The sequence below is a fragment of the Diprion similis genome, chromosome 6 (assembly GCF_021155765.1).
Source record: "Diprion similis isolate iyDipSimi1 chromosome 6, iyDipSimi1.1, whole genome shotgun sequence".
NCBI classification, from domain to species: Eukaryota; Metazoa; Arthropoda; class Insecta; order Hymenoptera; family Diprionidae; genus Diprion; species Diprion similis.
In genome coordinates, this window is record NC_060110.1 from 15646289 (window position 1) to 15666267 (window position 19979).

Sequence of the window (19979 nt, forward strand, 5' to 3'; positions counted from 1 at the left end):
TATACGTAATGCATAATAGACACGTTAAAGGAAGCCACAATCCGGCCATGTCCTTGATTGTATAACAATGCGACGGCACGAGACTAATAAACAAAACGCAACAACAGGCACGATAGTGGTGTAACAGTAACGTAACAAAGAGCAACAAAGAAGAAGGAAAAAAGGGAAACTGAGCGTGTAAACAGCCGTATATAAACATTAAAAATAGTTTTATCGCGGTCTCAAATATTTGTGATCTTTGCAGCGTTTGTAAATAATAATACCCCGAGTAGATTATATGATTTAAGAACAGGTCAATTCGACTGGTTGAACCGAGCAAGATTAATGACTCGTTTTCTAGACAAATTTTAGTTTAGGGAGGCGAAAGGCGTACCCAATAAACGGCACTTCAGCTCGCGGTGTTGTGTCCAATTAATTACTCTTCAATTAGGTACAGTAACGAACACCGTCACGGATATCTTTATAAGTTCATTGCTCATCGTCAACGTCTAATTGACAAACCGGTCAACGTCGAGCAGCAGGTACGGTATTAAAGTGAATCAGGTTTGAAATTCAGTTGATATTGTTTCCTGCGATCTCAGCGCTCTTTTTATTAATCTATTTCATAATTCATGGTTCTTGAAAGGATATCGTCGTCGAAAGCGGAGATCGTATTTTCACAATTCGTACGTCTGGATTGGCTCGAAAAAGTACAAAAAATCAACAAAAACATTGAACATCTTTAGAACAGATTCTCACTCAGTTCGAGGCGGGTTGCCTGGTTGTTGAATCCCACGTCTTTCGTATTTTTACACCAATTTTTAATTCAATCCACAAGCACAATTGGAGAAATTTTTATCGTATCGGTTCCCAAAGTTTGAACCGATTTATTTATCCCAGAGAGAAGAGAATCGTAGAATCCGATTTGGTCACTCCATCGGCACTCCAAGCTCTCCTTCCAATTAAATTATAACTACGAGTTCCGGACTGAACCAGAAATCACAATCTCCTGACTCGTCCCTCGAATACCGTGATATTACATACAAAAATATTATAGTTCGCGACGGTTGAACGCGCGACCCGTAGCCTGAAAATATATATATTTTTAGCCGAGAAACCGAGGCAACGGCGGCGCGGTGCGGAGAAGAGAGACTCGAAGTAGTACATAAGCCGAATGAGGCCTCCTTTTTCACGTGAGTTTCGGCACCGCCCGCTGTCAGGAGAGTATAATGTAGAAAAGGTAAGGGCGAGCGGTATCCAGGGCCCGAAAATGAATAGGACCCTAAACGCCGTGACAATGGTGGAAATTTAGGGGCTGTATTTCCCTAGGCTAGCAGCGTGCGCAAAGCGCGCAAGGTGTTTTTCTCACATTCTTCAACGAGCCAGAAGCGGAAAGGACGCGGTCAGACTAGACGGCTGTCGACGAACCAAGCAACCAACCAACCAACCGCGGGACTCTTGGGCAGAAGACTCACACACATATACATATATACTCGGAAGGATCGCTTATACGCCGAAGAACGAAGAAAGAAAAAGGGTTTTGTTTATCTCCGAGGAAATCAAGTGTCGGTGTGTTCCTCCTCGTTGATGGCCGGTCTAAAGCTCGGCATCCAAATTGTGTCTTGGCATATTATCGACGTCTTTGAGAAATCCCGGACGATCATCGAAGTAAATAAGAAATAAAATAAGGACCTTTTATTTGCAGATTATTTATCGTATTTTGCAATATTACGAAACAGAATGGATAGCTCGACTAATTGTAAGTAAGGTATGATTTCGGAATGGTCTGCGTTTGCTTTCCTTCTTCGTATCTCCGCTCGTTGTCAGCTTGGACGAGTTTATCGTAATCGAAGAAAAAAATCTATCTCCGACGGCGAACGATGATCGGTTATACGGGATTCACGGGTCCCTAATTCGAATCTATCCTCGCCCCATGAGAACCCTGATTATATTAAGTACGCGGGGAAAACGGTCTGCTTAACATAGCGTTTATCTGCTCTTCTCCATTTTAGTGCTTTTTCACTGCCTCGTCAGCCATTGCCCATAAACTCTGTGGTGGAGCGGCGGAGTTCAGTTCTATCCCCGGTTTCTGTGTAGGCGTGTACGGATTTACACACCGACATCCATCTACCACATGCATGAGTAGCTCTGCATCGCGCCGAGCTTTTAATACACACGACGACGCTGCTTCACATGTAGAAACCTACGAGCGCGCACGTTCACATATACATACATATATTTATATGTAGTTATACCTGCATATATATATATATATGCATATACATATATCCATATATGTGTATCTATATATAGGTATAGGTTACATAGCACCAAACGCCACGTCGCTCTCTCGGTTGGGCATACAGCGGGACCCCCAATACCAATTCGAAACTCGTAAACATAATTTTTATGTGATGTTTGGATTACTTTACGCGTGGATAGAGAGACCGCGAAGTGCGCAATTATTTTGGGGCTCCCCTGTTTTCAGCCCCCTTTTCCGTCGCCGACGGCTCTTCAGCTTTTCTGTGCCGACTCCCCTGATGGGAAAAAGGGAATGGGGATGAGTGGGGGGGACGCGCCTGCAGCAGCATCAAGGGTCGTTCACCGTCGACGGAACCGTCTGTCCGTCTCTCCATCTTCTTCGGAGCCTAGTGAACTACGAGAAGAGAGACATTCGATCCAAGATACAGAGAAGGAGAGAAATCAAATCCCGTCAATTGCGGAACACGTCGTTTAAATCGAGTTCGCCGCTACCCACGCGCTCGGATCAACATTCAACGAGTATGACAATCAATCCATGCTGCGAAACATGGGAGGGGAGGAAGAAAAGAGAGGCGATGAAAGAAAGTTGAATTGTTTTCCTTATGCGTGATTGAATGAATGAATGCATGAATGAATGAATGAATGAACGAGTAAGTGAGAGAGGTGATTCACGAGCTCTCGCTTCTACAGGTACTTTTCCTATCTGTTTTAAAATTTTTTTTTTTATCTCTCCTTCTTTGGTCTGGTCGGTCGTTTTTAGTTATACTCTTTATCCCCTGGCACATTTTATGTAACGTATTGTCACACTGATAGCATCGCGAGATAAGGTGCGATAAAATCGTGGCCGATCATCCATCATTGCGGGTGACATTGATACGGCGTGACAGCCTCGCCGGTGCCTAAAGCCCTTCGAAATTCTTTTTAAACTAAAATGTTCCTCGGCGTGAGGCGAAGTATAAACAAACGAACGTGTGCATGAATGTCTCTGCATGTAGCATGTAGTGTGACCTTCTTTTTCGGTTCTCTGTACGGATGACGACAGTCGTTGAAGAATCGCGAAAATGTAGGTAGGAATGTATCGTGTATAGACAATATATATGTAAGAAAGGTGTGAAATTTCAACTCGATAATGCAGGTATCAGATCGTTAGCTTACCAGTTTTTTCTTTGATTTCGCACAAGACGGAGAATAGGGCCGGTTTCATTCTGTGGCAATTTAGCGTGTGTTTTCTGTGGACAATAACAAACAGAAAAGATGTTTAACTATTATTTATACAGACAACGTACACATATTCGATATCATATCAAAAGCGTCTCAACTTTCCTGAGAGTGTGAAATTGAAGACGACGACGATAACCCGCGGTAAAACGGTAAAACCGGTACATTCAATTGCAAAAGAATTACCAAACCGATCGCTCGTCGTAATATTTTCATCCTCCTTCTTTTTTATTCCGTCCGAATTATTCACAGTCAACGTTTAACTAACTCTATTAATAGACACTTATCGTTGCTGTAATCGGCACCGGTTTTCCGGTCAGAATGATAATAGCGACACGGAATCAACATTTCTTTCGCAGAGAACAACTTCCCGACGGAAGCAGTTCGACTCGGCGTGACGTTCATATTCTCTAAAAACTGAATGAGGCTGTGTTTAGTAGCGTTAACGTAGCGAAACATCAGGAAAAAAATCGTTATCGCCCAATTTTAAGAAGAACTTTCGAGAAGTCGGTTTTTCAAAATAAAAGTATATCTTGCTTGCGACGGTTTACTAAATTTCGAATATCGCCAGAGGCGCGAGGTAACGATTTTTCCTAAACATGCATCGTTACCCCAACCAACGTTACTAACTTCATACTCATCGAAATTATTGAACTCGGAATTTAATTACCTAGCCTGTGCCTCGTCCAAACTTTGGTCCGTTATGTTCATAATCTGCTGTAATATTTCGCCGATGTCCTGTTTTCTCGCCTCGACGCTCTGGTCGGGGCCTTGAGCCGCGCTTCCATCGACGGGCCCCATGCTGCCGTAGCCCCCCGTGTTTTGGGCCCCTTGACCCTGGTTGCCCCCCATCAGACTCACACCTGAACCACCGTGTTGCAGCATCCTTCCAGTTTCATCCATCAACTGAGTACCAACTCTGTTCGCGTCTGGCGGTTCGTTCGAGCACAGATATTATTTTTTCGCAGTTTCTGTTTTTGTTTATTCTTTTTTTTTGTATTTTTTTTCGTGATTCTCTCGGGATTTTATCACGACTTCAGAGGGACCAACGACTGATCTCGATTAGTCTTCTTTAAAGATTTAAAACAACTAAAAACAAAGAAACACACAACAATAAACAAACAATCGCCAACCGAAGACGCGTTTCACTGTCTCATCCCTCTCAGATTTTTGCGATTATTATTGGACTATGATGGTGACGATGAGGATGATAATGATGATTATTAAAATACTCCCATCGCGCACAAACTTTCGTTGTTGTATTAATTTTTCAACACGTGTTCCACTTTATCCGTAACTAACAACGAATCTTATATCGCGTACGTGTGTAAATACGGCAAACTTCGCTGCCTTCGTCGTTCACTTGATGAATATTTTCAAATAATATATACTCGTGTCTATGGTAATAATAATGATAATAATAATAATCACTGCAGTTATTATTATCGGTTTGTTACATTAAAATGGGATTAAAAACTATCATCATCGTATATGTGTGTATTTATGTGTATATGCATATAACAGTGTAGTCTCGTATTAATTTCCTTTGTCTCGAATTTCCAACTTTCACGCTTACTTTTATTCTTATATTTTATCGTATTCTCTTTTATCCTTTATAATATATATACATATATATACATATACATATATATATATATTATCTCTTATGTTTTAGGTTCGTAGTTGGTATGATGTAGAGTAGGGTCTAGTTGACGGATTGTCAAAGTGTTACGTATACACGGTTCGTTTTATTACAGTTATTCGTTTATGTATCTATTTGTTTTATTCTTTTATTATTTTCAATTACTATAAACTTATGTCATCCTCCTTACTGCTTAACGGAGACTCTCTTATTATTGTTTTCAACGATGTTTCACGGTAACCCTAGGCCGACTTGAAAAACTCTTGCCATTCGTATGGCATTACTCTGTGCCTTACAAGGCAGCGCGCGGCCCGTGTGCGTTCTGTCTCTAGCAATCTGACTTTGGATTAGTATGGAACTAGCTTCCCTCGGTGCCGAGTCTGCGTGCGCCAGCCATACTCGTTCCCGCCAATCAGAGGGCCGCATTCGCACTCCGTCCTCCGACACGAGATATCTCTCTCTCACTTGTTTGCTGCCCCATGCGCGACTCTTCGTTGACGCTTGGTTATTTCTCCGAGCGTCAAGTTATCTCGAGGATTAATACGGTTTCGTTATCGCTGTACGTTCACGAACTATTGCCAACACTCGGATATTCACTAACGTCTGATCATTGTAGAAAAGTTTTTCACGTTAATGCTTGTTGTGTTCACGTAAGGCAAGTTTAGTCTAGCACGTCGCGCACCCGACGCTCGTTCCTGACAGTTGTCGCGGCGCAGACTCCGCCCACATTGCATTTTTTATTCTACCGTTCTTTATTTATCTACTCGATTAACCGACGTGTTGATACGTTTTTTTCCCACCGTTTACTTGTTGCTGAAAAATAATATTTTTACTCGCGTTTTATCCGCAAAATATCACCTCGCAAGCGTCTAATCGGAGTTTTAATTTACCAAACAAACCCCTGAGCATGCGCGATAAGTAAAAATGGCTTCCATGGCGGCCATGTTTGAATGCAGTTGTTGATTGGAATTGGAACTGGAACCGATGTTGCAGGATTTCTTTTGCGATTGCACGGTAATGTTTGGTATTTGGGAAACTTGTATATTGAAAATTTTTGCCAACAAAATTAACCGCTGTTATCAGGTATTGAATTCATTACCGTTCTGTCGAAAAATTTCAGCTCAACTTTTCTGATTGTCGTTGCTGTTTACCACAATCAACAATAAATTAATGAATACATGCGTACAATCGTGCGTATAATTATGTACGCTAGCTGGGATAAATCAAAATAAATAATGGAATCATACCTGTGTTACGGAAACGTTACATTCGTCAAGATTCACCCATTAAATTGTAACATAACCCAAAATAACCTCAACTTAACCTAATCTAATCCAAGTGACAACGAGGCTTTGACGTCTAGTCGTCTATCCACGTTTCCTTGAAAAGTTTCCCACGTTTCTTTTCGTCGATAACAATGCATGCTGATGATAACGGTATAACAGTTTTTATCGTTAACGCTGCGGCTGCCTTACTACTCCCTCCCTCACTAGAACGGCGTTTCTCAATTTATAGTAACGCCATCTGCACTTCATTTTATGATACTAAACATAGACTCAATAAGTCTGATGTTTCCGTGAAATAGGTTTTTGGCACTGATTTCGAGGTGCTTGGTCAGTAAGCGCATGTCGGTAACCGATTAATATCAATGAAATGCTCTGCCGAATTTTAAGCCTCACAAAAGCATTGAATGTCACGGAACACGTTTACGAATATCAGTCGTCAAAACAGAACAAATTACAAAAAAAGCAGCTAAGAGCACAGAGTGCAGCTAAGTGACCGACATACGTTCACCGTCCAGATATCTTGAAAACTAGTTCCAAGTACCTACATCGTGTCAGATAGCGCTAATTCAGCGGAGACACGAAAAGTGCAAGCGTGGAATTTCTCAGGCTTTTGTCTGCTCCTCTCCTCTTGAGTTTCGTGATTTAGCCACGCGGCGGCGACTGCTGTTGGTCATCGTTATTATATTTACAAACTGCAGGAGGTGCACGTGAATTTGTGTGGTTAATAAGGAAGAAAGGATGCAGTTAACAGAGACGAGTAATGCTAAATCATTCGACGTGAAGTTGGCGAAGCAGATATTAATAAGGGAAAATAAATATATAACAGATTTGTTCTCTCGTATGCCTATACCATTCTCTGCCCTGCACAAAAACGGTTCGAATTCAAACTTAACCTAAAAATTTGATAATTTCTATGTTTTATAGACTCATCTGATTGATAACGAGATATAATACGGTTTTTTTTTGCAGATGAATTCCAAGACGATGATGTCAACCACGAGCAACAAACTAATGACAGAGGTATTAGTTTTTTTGCAATAAGTCTGTTAGAAAACACAATTGTAGATTATTTAAGGTTCTTGGTTAGCAGCCGTACGCCTGCATGTCGAAAGACTATCTGATTGGTATTTCCAAGTCTTCTGTTAAAAGATCGACGAAAAGTTCATCCTTCGTTGTTGATAATCAAATACTCTCTTGTTTTGGGTTATAGAAGAGAAATTTTCGGCTCTGGGATCAGGCACGTCGAGAGCAAATACCTTGATGGAGCTGCATGAAAAATTAGAACAGATGAAGGGAAAGCGATTAGATTATAAAGCAAAACTTTTGAAAAAGGGGCTGAAAAATAGGCTGAAGAAAAAGAGTAAAAAAGAAGAGAGATTAATGCAGAAAAAACTGGCCAAGACAGAGTTAGCTGCGGCTGGGGGCGCTAAAGTGAAGCACGAGAACGGAGATGTGCCCAAGTTTACAAGACCGAAACCAATTTTTAATTCAGAAGGTAAGATGGTCTTCAGTAAGTTTGATTTCTCGGAAATTGGTGCTAAAAAAGTACAGCCCAAAGTAGAGAAGGATCCAAAAAAAATTCTGCAAAATTTGGAAAAGCAGAAGATGAAAATAAATGAGCTACAGCAAGCTGGAAAAAATGATGCGGCCGAAGAGCTTCAGGAAAGACAAGCTTGGAAAACTGTTCTAGCCAAGGCTAGTGGGGAAAAAGTAAAGGATAATCCAGAGTTGTTGAAAAAATCAGTTAAGAAAGAAGAGCAAAAAAGGAAACAGAGCGCTAAAAAGTGGGAGGATCGAAAAGAAAAGGTTCAGAAAACGCTTGAGGAGAAACAACAAAAAAGACAAGAAAACATTAATAAACGGAAAAAGGAAAACAAGATCAACAACCTGAAGAGGGCTTCTAAGAAGGGTCGAATCATACCTGGATTTTGAGTAGCTTTCTTTTAATCATCAACTTAGGATAAGAATTGCCACTTTATGTAACAAACGTGGTTTGAGATCAAGTAACGTTGTTCAAATATATTATTATGTTCACAAGTTTTAATGTTATTTGCAACACAGTCTCCCTGGAATTCAAACAGACTATTTTCATCGTGACTTGTTGCGGAGTCAAATGAAGGAAGTGATAAATAAAAATGGGAAAAAAAGTCAGACAGCAGCGCCGAGATTGTGGGATGATTTTATTATTAAAATATATAGTTTATTCAGCGAATATCTTTGGTACGTACAATATTTTTGGGAAACTATGCTAGTAAAATTAATATTCATAATATTACACTCTATGAATGTGGTACACCAAAATTTTTTCTCAAGATCGTATTATGCGCTTGAATTTAAAACTTCTTTTTCTAAAATTTAGCTTCGTCGATTTAGTTAGGACTACTCTACTCCTAGCCTCAAGCTTGTACCGGCATATGTACAAAAATTTTATCACTGTCGAATATCTAAAACATTCGACACGTTCTATTTCAGTGATTGTAGCTACTGTTATCAGATTCTTGCATTTGTTCTTCTAATTCTAATATCAGCGTTTTGTTGGTCAATATATAACTTGAGCCGTAACTTTAACGTACATATTCATGCAAAGTCTACTACTTTGATATGGTATTTTCGCAGTTTCAGTGTTTCGCTGCTATTCTCCACTAATCAATTGCGAACTTCTGTACTCAGCATTACGTCTTTAACGAACTAGTGTAATTGAGTTTGAATCTGCTAGTCTGTTTCAAGGGGCCACAGGTAGCTGATTTTCATTCACCAGATATTGCAACGTGATGTTCGTAGTGATGAAATTTTGTTCTTAATTTTTGTACTGCCTATTCAAGTGGATGAAATTAAACTTCTTCCAATCCTTCAGACATTATGAAATTAATGGGGCCCTGATTCAATCATCTTGGTATTTCCACCAATATAGCAACATTTACAACGTAATGTGCATCATAATAAAACTTGACAATACACACAACAATCTTTCACAATTATACATACATCATTCTTACAACTATAGTTTATTATTACGCTTTTTCGGTGTTGCCTATAAAATATAACATGTTCACTTGATTTCGATTATAGTTTAGTTGTATGCAAGAATTGCCATTCGCCGCTGTGATCGTTGCAGTACGCCAGTCGCAATTATCGCGCATTTTGGGATATTTGAAATTATAAATAGCGTGACTAACGCATAAGTGCTCGTCGTAATTAAAAAACCGAATCGAGTGGGAATATTTAACGGGATATAAAATGCACTCGTGCCGTCGAATCGTCAGGATTTTGCCAACGTTCTCGGAATAAGTTGAGTTCACATAATCATATTTTATTGGACTGGAAAATCCGTAACGTGTGACGCAATTGAATCGCAAAGAGATAAGTTACGTACCTGGATAAAAAAAATATTTGCATGTAATATAATTGTAATAAAGTTGAACGATATATTTACACTCGACTTAATTTTATCTCCGTATGAACTTTGTGCCTTGAAAGTGCTTCTGGAAGGCATAAATGGGCTTTTAAATATGCGTAGAACATCTTTCGAGTTTACAACTTGTAACACTTATCAGCATATCGATAAGGTTGGCAACTCTCTTCCTTATGATTTTTGCCTACCTATGTATATATATATATATATATATATATATATATATACTCGTATATATATATATATAACATACTCTACTCACTTATTACCGAGGCGTGAGAATAAAAATATTTACTCGACTATTCAGCATATTGTTATAATTTTCCTCTACAATATCTGACCAATTTATATTATCTCTCCATCATACAATTCTTTTGATACGTTGGTCCATATGCTGCCATTATTTTGTAAACACCTACATTACATCTATTTTTCACATTTCACGAGCAACCGTAATTTCTTGAATTTATAAGTACTAGTTAGCATTCTAGATTCGCAAACGAGGTTGAAGTTAGTAACGTTATCGTAACGAAACATTTTGGAAAAAATCACTATTTTATTAATGTTACAATGATTTTTAAGGAACTAAGATTTCGAAATACGAATGTGTTTTGTTTCATTACGGGGTTTAATGAATTTCAAACAATTCAAAAATCGCAAAATAACTATTTTTCCTCAGTATGAATCGTTACGATAACGTTACTAACTTCAATGCGATGCTTCGCAGCCTGTCAACACTGCTTCATACTTTCCTACAATCCTTCATAATTTCATTTATTTGCAGATTATATCTCATCAGTTGCTTAAATTATGATTTTTTACGCGACACTTGTTCGATGTTGATGATTGGAAGAAAATGATGTTACGGTAACCGTTACTTCAGCACAAGAGAGATAAGCTTCCGTAGATCAGATCTTTTGATCTACGTCACGATTGTTTTCCGATTCCCGCATGTAAATTAGCGACTACCTTACGTACAACATCGGTATACCAACGACGTGTGTATTATAGTCCAAGCAAAGCCATGTCGGTACATTCTAACATGAGGCATCGTGTAAGAGGGTGATCAATTTTTTTCTTTTCATCAAAAATTTTGTAAACGAATGAACATGGGAATTAAGTGCTCTTTCGGTTCGATTTTTGACGTGGATTTGCTAATACCTATTATACATGAGTATCTACCTATAATCTAGAGTATTTATTATACATATACATATATGCCCGTAATCTGATATTGGCCTTCGATATTTTTTACTAACTACGTGACCGACAGCTGGTAAAAAGAATTAGATTATACTCTGTCACTGGATACACTGATTATACCCATATAGGGGTACATGCGATTCTTTAGCGAGCTATTTGTGTGCATCATGTTCATTGAAGGTATCTATTAGGAGAGGGTGAGGCAAAGTGGGCTCCTTGAAATTTTTTAAATAACAAGGGATATAATTAACCACCTGAAGTTTTTATGAAATATGAATTATTCCAAAATCATTTATTCGACTAATTGCACAGCTCATAACGCGAAACGTTTGAAGTTGTGCTTTACTCTCAACTCGTCAAAATCAAATAATTTTCCGGACTTGAATCTATGTTTAATTTTTCTCGAGAAAGCTAGATAATAATTTAACATATATGTTTATATGAAAACTAAACGTTTTATTATGATTTTACGATTAGGCATTATTTTCTTAAGGGGCCTAATTTGCCCCGCCCTCCCCTATACTATGCTGTACAGTGCAAAGGTTATGCAATTGAAAAATCTTGCCTTAGTTATTTTAATTTGAGAGTGGTAACCGGTATAACCCGATTAAACCACAGTTGCAGTATATTCTACGTATGGGGAAAATCAATATTCGGAATCAGAATATACGGATGTGTTTTGAAATAGGGTAATTGTACGTAGTTATGACCGTATTCCAGTAATGCAATTTATAATTGGTAATGTTCAGACACAACAAAATATAGCAGTAACTGTACGGTGTGGTATTTTCTTTTAATTTGATTTCAATTCTACAGTTGTATAAAAGGTATAGTATCGACACCAATACTTTAGAGATACTGGAACGTTTAAGTTTTTCAAATTCCCTACAAACCTCTCACAATTTAAACCTCCTAATTCCAACTATATACACATATTATATAGATTATTCTACTTTCCCGCGCAATATATTATTCATATACATAGGTATACTGCACTATGTAGCAATTGATGATATAATAATTAACAGCTGTTTCTACTTTGTACAAGTTGTGCATATTCGTTCGAGACTTATTTCTTTCGTTTATATACGGTGTTACAGTCAGTCTTCGAGAAACCGAAATCCTTTCGTCGCGTTTTAGCGAGTTCATAATAGCTATTCAATAATTCATCGTCTAAATTTTCGATTGTGCGCCAAGAGATTTCACCACCTTATCATATGACGTATTGTGCCAATTAATCACACGAGGTGAAATGTTCACTGTAACGTCGGTGAACGTCAACTTCATCTTGGCGCAGGTTATTCGAAGGTTCGAAGACAGCGGTGGAGTCGATGTCGACGTCGTTGAGACTCCGTCGTCAGTAAATAATCGGCAGCTCAAGAACCAGCGCTTCGACAAAACCGCTGTCTTCAATTTCCTGCTAGGTGTCTCCCAGCACCGTTGTCACGCTGTTCGCGTGTGTCAGGGCCGTCCAAAGGGGGCTGCGATCCACTGGGGGCGGCACGACCAGAACCGTCGATCCCCTCGGCGATCTGCAATACGTAAAATACTGGATTATGGCGAGCCTCGTTCGTAGCGTGTCTTTCCACTTCGACAGCAAGGCAAGACATATTATTTAAATTGATATTGTACGAAACAGGGTTAATCCGTGCAGTCAGTCATAATGATTAAATTTGAAACGATAAATCATGAATTACATTCAAGTATTACTTACATGAAAAAAATCTAATTTTTATCAACACCTTGCAACGTGAAACTATTTTAATCTCAACATTAATACCAACAACAATCATATAGCAATGTCACTACGGCAATAACGACAATGGAATAATGCGGGCCTAGAGAATACCAGGCAGTCTTCATAATGATATTGAAAATTCAATTTCTGCAGTCGATGCCGTCAGTCGAACATCCAAACACCGCAGCTGTTTCTAATTTCATGTCTCCTCCCTTACTCGCGAAGGGACTTAATAACGTGGGTCGGGTGGATAAAACGAGGGGCGTCTAATGGCACTAAGAAAGTACCTACTCCCAACCTTGATGGCCGACAATAATGAACCTGACGTGGTGGAATGAATTTTACTCGAATTAAACTTATAGTAAAAAAGATGGTTGTGATACGAATCTTGATAAAGATGAAAATTAAAACCCACATTCTTCCTTTCAACATGAAAGTCGCGCGGCTTTTCTTCCTGCGGGAGTACAAAAGCTACTTACAATAACGATAGTTTCTTCAGCCAGATCACTAATTCAAGCAAATTTCTCCGTTAGAAATACCTTCAGTCATATACCCAGTAAAAATACGATGCACACATATATCAGCAGTTTACATTACTGGTAAATGGACGAAAGGTAGTTTACTTGGTTTTTAATGGTCCCACCTTGGCGGTGCCGCAAGAGCCGTATGCTAGTCAGGGCTACTCAATTCCAGGGCCGTACTTTGTTCGGGGTCCGATCGCTCCTCGACGACTGTGTCCAGTTCGAGGGATGGAAATGCTCGGGAGCCCCTTTCGCTCCTCAGAGATACAGCCCTGTTGGTTCTCCCGACTCCAGCTGTTGGCAATGTCGGAAAATGATCGAATTAATCGCTCGCCAAATATATTAACCGCAATTAATTCTTCTCACATATACGATTTTTAATTTTTTTAGTGCTTTTATGTACCATTTGCTGAAACAGAAAGTCTCAAATGCCGATAGAAGATTCACCGCGGCAATTAAAATTCGAAGGAAGGAAAATCCTCGTTTGTCGTTGGATTAATGGACGTTTTCAAGTAGATGCAACAAGTTGTTGTTTTCCCACGAGAAACGAGTTATTAGTAATGAAGAATTAATTGCTCGGACGGCACGATCTAATAGCGTGAACTTGCTGTTTCGATCCACTAATGACCGATCCCACTATAATAACGACGGAACAAATAATACGAAGTATAACTATCAACTGCCAAAGCAATATCGGATATACCTAATTGTAAGCTAATCGGTTAATTGCTCGGTGAAAATGGAACACAAACGATTTTACAATAACATTGCTAATGCACCAGCAGCTGCTACGATAATCAACTTATCTCGCTTTACTTTGAGTTTCACCCAATTTTACGCTGCAATCAACTTTCCGGTTTGTTACATTATGCATCCAATCCAGAGTCAAAAATCTAAAATTTAACATCCTTGCACTATAATTGCAACGAATGTATGAACTCTGTTTGCACAGAAAAAAAGAGCAATAATAGCGGTGACAGAAGCAGCAGCTACTACGGCACACGTATGTTGCGTACTCTGTAAATTTATTTCACCCATGTCTTCTTTTGATGCTGTATGCAGGGGTAAAAAGTTCGAATTAAAGGTATAGCCGAAAGTTGGGTGAAAAAAGAAGGAACAAATAAATGATAGATGTCTGCCGAAACCGTTGCTTCAATTATGAATTTGTTAGATACTTTGTGCGATTTTATTAAAGATGAATGATTTTATTTTTTAACTAGTCAAATATATATAAAATAATTCACCGCAGATGTAAGGGATGAAAGGATGGAAAACCGCGTAAAAAATTTTAAACAATCTCGCCGTAAATAAAATGTCAGCAATTTGCGGCTTGAAAAATCAATAAATCAGTTAATTCTCAATGAAACATCTGGGACGATTTTTTTTTTTTTTTACCCAAAAAAGACTTTAGGGGGATCATACGTACGAAATGTACGGCATCATCAATGTAAACTCCGTGACTATCCTTACATTGTTCAGCTTAAGAATGGGATGATGAAATCGTGATGTGTGAAGTTTTAATTAATTCAGAAGCGAAGTGGATCGAGTCTAAATGGAACGGATCCTAAATGATCCTAGAAGCAAATGTCGGGGAGAAGCTCTAAGGCGGATCTTGAAACAATTGTCGAAATCGTTAAATTCGAATATGATCATCCTGTTATTCTGTCAGAAATATCCTGCCTCACGGTGCGGATCAATGAGATGCCTTATACAGGAGTACGAAACTGGGTTGAAGAAAAAAAATGTAAAATATTAGATTAAATTTTCATTCGCATCGTTCGTTTGATCCCACATCTGCAGTGGAGTAAACTTTGGAAATCCCGACGTAATTTCCCGCTGGTCAAATAGAATCTAATTTCGAGGGAATAACAAACGCGCGGCTACAGCAGACGACGTCATGTATAATGTAATACGTTTTTCGTTCAACGACGAAAAGGCGAAGGTAATTTTCCACCCACGCAACTGTATCTGCAGAGTTGGTGACACGGCGAATCGCGCGGAACCTTTTCGAGAGACGATAGAAGGACTATTCGCGAGGGTTGGAAGCCCATTAAAGCCCCGTAAAAGAATATTTTTCGAAGTACCATCAACAGAATATTTACGGGATGTTAAACTTGTTGACAGTCACTTTGGTTATCTGTCTTGAGCACGATGACGGGGACGTAGGAACGTAACGATGTCAACGTCCGACGTTTAGCGTTCGGAGATACGTTCTTAGGGGAGAGTTTCAAAACGCTTGTCTGTAACCACCCGTCGTATAAAAATCTTTCGAATTTTTATGAAGGCTGACGCTCGACTCGGCTTCCGAGATTTAAGTGTACTCTGCCCGAGACTCGATAAACATCCACGTCGAGGTGTAGCTTTTCATAGTATCTAAACGGTGAGAAAAATCTGTCTTCTTTTCACATTTTCAGAGAAACTGAATATCGGGAAAGTAGACCAGTTGAAATAGGTCTGGATTCAAAATATTCGGCTCGTGGCTACATTTTGAAACACGAACGAAACACGAATTTGACGTCATTTTTGAGCTGCATCGAAGGGGATTTTGAGAAAACAGCCAAATTTGAGGTTTTTGCCATTTTTCTCGAAAATACTGTCGATAGACTAAAAATGATTTGATCGTAGAGCGAAAAATTCTACATCGAATTACGTTCTCATATGTACGAAACCAAGTCCGATTAACAAATTAAAAAAAAAGAAATTTTACTTATCGACGGTATCTGGGGAATTTTGGTGAAATAATTTCGTTCTTCTTAATTAGCTGATCCGGCTTCGTTTCTGATATATAAGAAAATAATTCGATGTAGAATTTTCCGCTTTTCATCTATTGACAGCGGTTGTTGAGGAAAATATAAAAAAACGTCAAATTTGGCTGTTTTCTTTTCAGAAATTTCAAATTTGACTTCCTGAGGGTTGAAAACCCCTATAAACCAAAATGTAGCGACGAGCCGAATATTTTGAATTCAGACCTACTTTGCGTGGACTAAAAGATACCAACAGATCGGTTTACTTTAGCACAAATTGTACCTGACTTTCCATTTCGTCGTCCCTAATACCTTCGCCAGGTTTACGACATGTAATTCGAACGGTCACGGCGATGGGATAAACACGGAGATCCTAATAATGGTCAAACGTCCCCGTCGCTTCAATTTCGAGTGCTTAAAATAGCCGACTCAGACACATCGGTGGAATTGAAGGGATGTTATGTAATCTAATCCGGCCAAAATCCAGAGAACGTAGTTCCAAAATCGTATTAGGTACCTAATGCGATGCGATTGTAAACGGAGAAGTTACTCGATTGCAAATATTTCATCAGCAGCAAAATTTCAACCAGATTATTATTACACCCGGTAATGGAAAATGGTTTTGTAACTTAAAGAAGAGGGAGAAAAAGGTGACTGACAAAGAGAATGTGGGTTGGCTTACCGAGTCGATGGATGGGGCTGAACCTGACAAGACTCAGCGCTCCGTGGTCCATGTCACAGTTTCTCCTCCTGGCTCGTTCTCTCGCTAGTTTCGCACGCCTCCTCAGGCAGCAGATGACCAGAAGAGCGAGTAGAGGGAATCCAAGTATACAGGAAACAATAGGCACTATAATGCTCTCCGGGGAAACTGCGAAATGAGAAAGTACCATCAGAGCTCAGATTCTCGCGAGAACAAGGTTCTTTCACCTCCTGCGGGGTTGCAATTTTTTAAAGCATAAATCACCATTCTAGATCCCCGGATGGTCGCGATCACGTATGTTTTCCAATTTATTCGTGGCAGGGAGATTTTCAAGGAACCATGAAAATGTTCTGGGAGAGTTTCTTTTTCTTCATAAAGACTTACATTGGTTTAGAAAAGCAAAAAAAAATTTATACATGTATTTTTTCTCTTATTTTATATTTTTTTTAACTATAATAAAAGAATTGTTTTAGTTAAACTTTAAGAATAGAAAAGAAAAATGTTCGAACACTATTTCGTGAAGTTTTGTTGAATAGGACAACAAACATGATAGCTTTATCTGAAATGAAAAAGACAAATATTTTTTTTTAGTAGGTGAGTATAGCTCGTGATTTTGAACGAAAGATTTTCTTTTTCTTTGATCATAACTTATTTCACAAGGCAATATATGGTCTAGATTTGACCGAAAATCGTACTGCTTTGCATACAACTCTACGAAAAAATCAAAAATCCAAAAATTTCGAAAAATCGAAAATTTCATAAAATCTTGTTTTTTTTTTATATGCTTAAAGTTTGAATAAAATAATTCTTTCATTATATTGAAAAAAAATGATAAAAAATAGGTTTTTTTTTACTTTTCAAAACACATGTATCCCCAAAGTTCTTAAAATTATCGACATTTTACCTGCACGGTTTTTCAACTCACCGTCATATCAACTGGCAGCTTTTCGAAACTGAAACTGCGATCCCTGGATTCCCATTCGGTTTGATCTAATCAAAATGTACGATGGTTGATTTTGCTGCCGAGTCTAATTATGCGTATACAAAACGACCGCACTCGGAATTTGGCTGAGTTAATCTCATTAACTATTCAAAATGATCTCCGATGGCGAATAACTACACGGTCGGTTCCACTAGAATGTTGACACAGCGATTGTAAACATAAGCTTGACTCAGTCACTTCTGTTTCAGCGTTCGGTGCGGTCGGAACAGAAATTTAACGACGCGTGCTTATTTCAATGGTGTAAATCCTCGTTAGAACTGTTGAGTGCTCGCGATCAGTGGGTGATTCAACGTAAAGTGTTTAAATGTAATTGGAAATATTCCACCCGTTACTTGAAATGATAGTGCAGTCCAACCATTCCGGCCATATTTACGTTTCAACAGGTAATGTACATTATAACTTATTATCGATTGTATCACATGCTGCACAAGAATATCACGGATATACACACAGCATGATGGGCATATCTATGAAATTGGAGTTCTGACATTTGGTTCATCTTCGCATGGATCATTCATTGGAAAAGGTTTGCTCATTGTACGGATTAAGGGTGTTTAGGAGGTATTAGGAAGGGTGGAAGTAGCGTCTTTTATCCATTCCTGTTTATAGATCAGTCCCAACATCCTTGCATAGGATAAATCTTTATTTCCGTCTCGAAATTTCCTCAAGTACACGAATGTTTTAACTGTTAAATTTTTAGTTTCGAGATTTGAAGCCATTGCTTCACGTCATCATCGATAACTTTGATAACGTCGATCGTGACGCACATTCGCAGACTAACGACGCATCGATGCTCAGAAAAATAAGCTCCTTATTCCTACTCCGCAGCGGAGACAAAGGGATGATCAAATGTTTTTACAGTATCATTATTTCGCTTGTTCCGCAAAAGCTGAAGTCAGTCACTCTGCGATTATAAAATAAAAATAATGTACCGTAAAAAATTGACATCGGATATTCAAAGGATGAATTTTTTTTCGTTTTTTTTTTTTTCTTTTTTAACTTTTTAATGAGACGTAAATGACATCTGATATCTCTGTTGAAAAACCCTCTCCCTCATTTCGCGTTACAACGTCTACTTATACATATAAGATGGATTGAAAGGCACAAACAAATACTAGAAATTTTATGGAACAGATACGCGTGTGATAGAGTACATAATCAACCAAATGTTACTTTTGCGCAGTTTTTCGGCGAAGATTCCATGAATAGTATATCCGAAATAAGGGTAACCGCAAGATAGAGTTATGACGTTATAAACTCTCATCATCACCGCCAAGACGCGAAGATACGACGACCCGAGATGACGACGACGGGCTCGTCGTCTCGGCTTGAATGAGGGTATTGTAATTTCACGAACACCCGAGGAGCCTCAAAGTCTGAAAAAGGGGACGCAAGCCTGCAGCTTCAATTTACAGACGACGTTGCGTGACGCGTCTGGAATCGAGACGAAAATTATGAAATATTTTTCATATGATGTTTTTCATAAAGAGAGAATTTCTGGCGCGCCGAATATGGGCAAACAGGCAGACCATTATTATCAACTCTTTATACTTGAGGAATCGATGAAATTATAACGCAACTGTGCCCGTCTTGCATACCCTGTCTCTACATCCATTTTCCCACCAACATCCGATCTCCATTTGAAAATAGCCGCCGTTGTTGTAGCGTGATTTTGAGTCATTCGTCCTTTTCAGTTCTCTTATATGACAGCTAATAATAAGTATAAACTGGCTGCATGCACTACTGGAGTTATGAATCTTCACGATGTAGGCACGTCTCGTTGTCACGCGATGACTGCGACAAAAGGAGTTAATGCTTGTGGCGAAGTCACAGAAGCCTTCCATTGTTTCATTCTTGTACCCTGCGGGAATTATTCTGAGTGTAAAGATAATTCGAAAATAACTGATCATACCGGGTTAATTAATATTGAAACACGGGAGGACGATATGGTTTTTCGATTAATTAATCCAATATTTTACTGACAAATGATGATGAGCGCAGACTTGAAAAAAATTTCAGTTATTTGCTCGAACCGCAGGGAAAAATTTTTCCCGAAAAAATACCGTGGAAAGCGTTTGGAGAATTTAAAATCCAATAAAATTCACCGTATATATGTATATAAATATTCACTCTTGTTTGTAAAGCGTGAAATTAAAACTTCGGCATCGTACCAGCCTGTGAGTTATAAAACCTGCTAAGTAGTACAGCTCAGTTGTTGGTCAGGCAGAAACGTGTCGTTATCCGTAGGCAGAAATATCATCAACGCGAAGT

General features: G+C 38.8%; 3 protein-coding genes across 8 annotated transcripts in view; 1 reads left to right on the top strand and 2 right to left on the bottom strand.

The window, feature by feature from the left end:
- Positions 1–5742, bottom strand: part of LOC124407628 (homeobox protein extradenticle) — a 50315-nt gene extending 44573 nt beyond the window's left edge. The window contains exons 1-2 of one of the 5 annotated variants that reach the window (XM_046883926.1): positions 4130–5742; positions 3397–3470 (exon numbers count right to left, since the gene is read on the bottom strand). In XM_046883926.1, coding sequence (XP_046739882.1) covers positions 3397–3470; positions 4130–4362 — 307 coding nt within the window. In that variant the 5' untranslated portion in view covers positions 4363–5742. The remainder of the gene's footprint in view (positions 1–3396; positions 3471–4129) is intronic. The other 4 variants (XM_046883930.1, XM_046883931.1, XM_046883927.1 and 1 more) reach the window with 4 other exon arrangements.
- A 1217-nt stretch (positions 5743–6959) lies between these two features.
- Positions 6960–8370, top strand: LOC124407629 (surfeit locus protein 6 homolog). Its single transcript, XM_046883933.1, has 3 exons — positions 6960–7261; positions 7357–7407; positions 7598–8370. Exons 1-3 carry the CDS (start codon positions 7126–7128, stop codon positions 8317–8319), a joined length of 909 nt encoding a protein of 302 aa, XP_046739889.1. The 5' UTR covers positions 6960–7125; the 3' UTR covers positions 8320–8370.
- A 3874-nt stretch (positions 8371–12244) lies between these two features.
- The window catches only part of LOC124407630, a 44777-nt gene continuing 37042 nt past the window's right edge, over positions 12245–19979 (bottom strand). Inside the window, exons 3-5 of one of the 2 annotated variants that reach the window (XM_046883934.1) lie at positions 16688–16873; positions 13384–13555; positions 12245–12534 (exon numbers count right to left, since the gene is read on the bottom strand). In XM_046883934.1, coding sequence (XP_046739890.1) covers positions 13410–13555; positions 16688–16873 — 332 coding nt within the window. In that variant the 3' untranslated portion in view covers positions 12245–12534; positions 13384–13409. Of the gene's footprint in view, positions 12535–13363; positions 13556–16687; positions 16874–19979 lie in introns of both variants that reach the window. The other variant, XM_046883935.1, reaches the window with a different exon arrangement.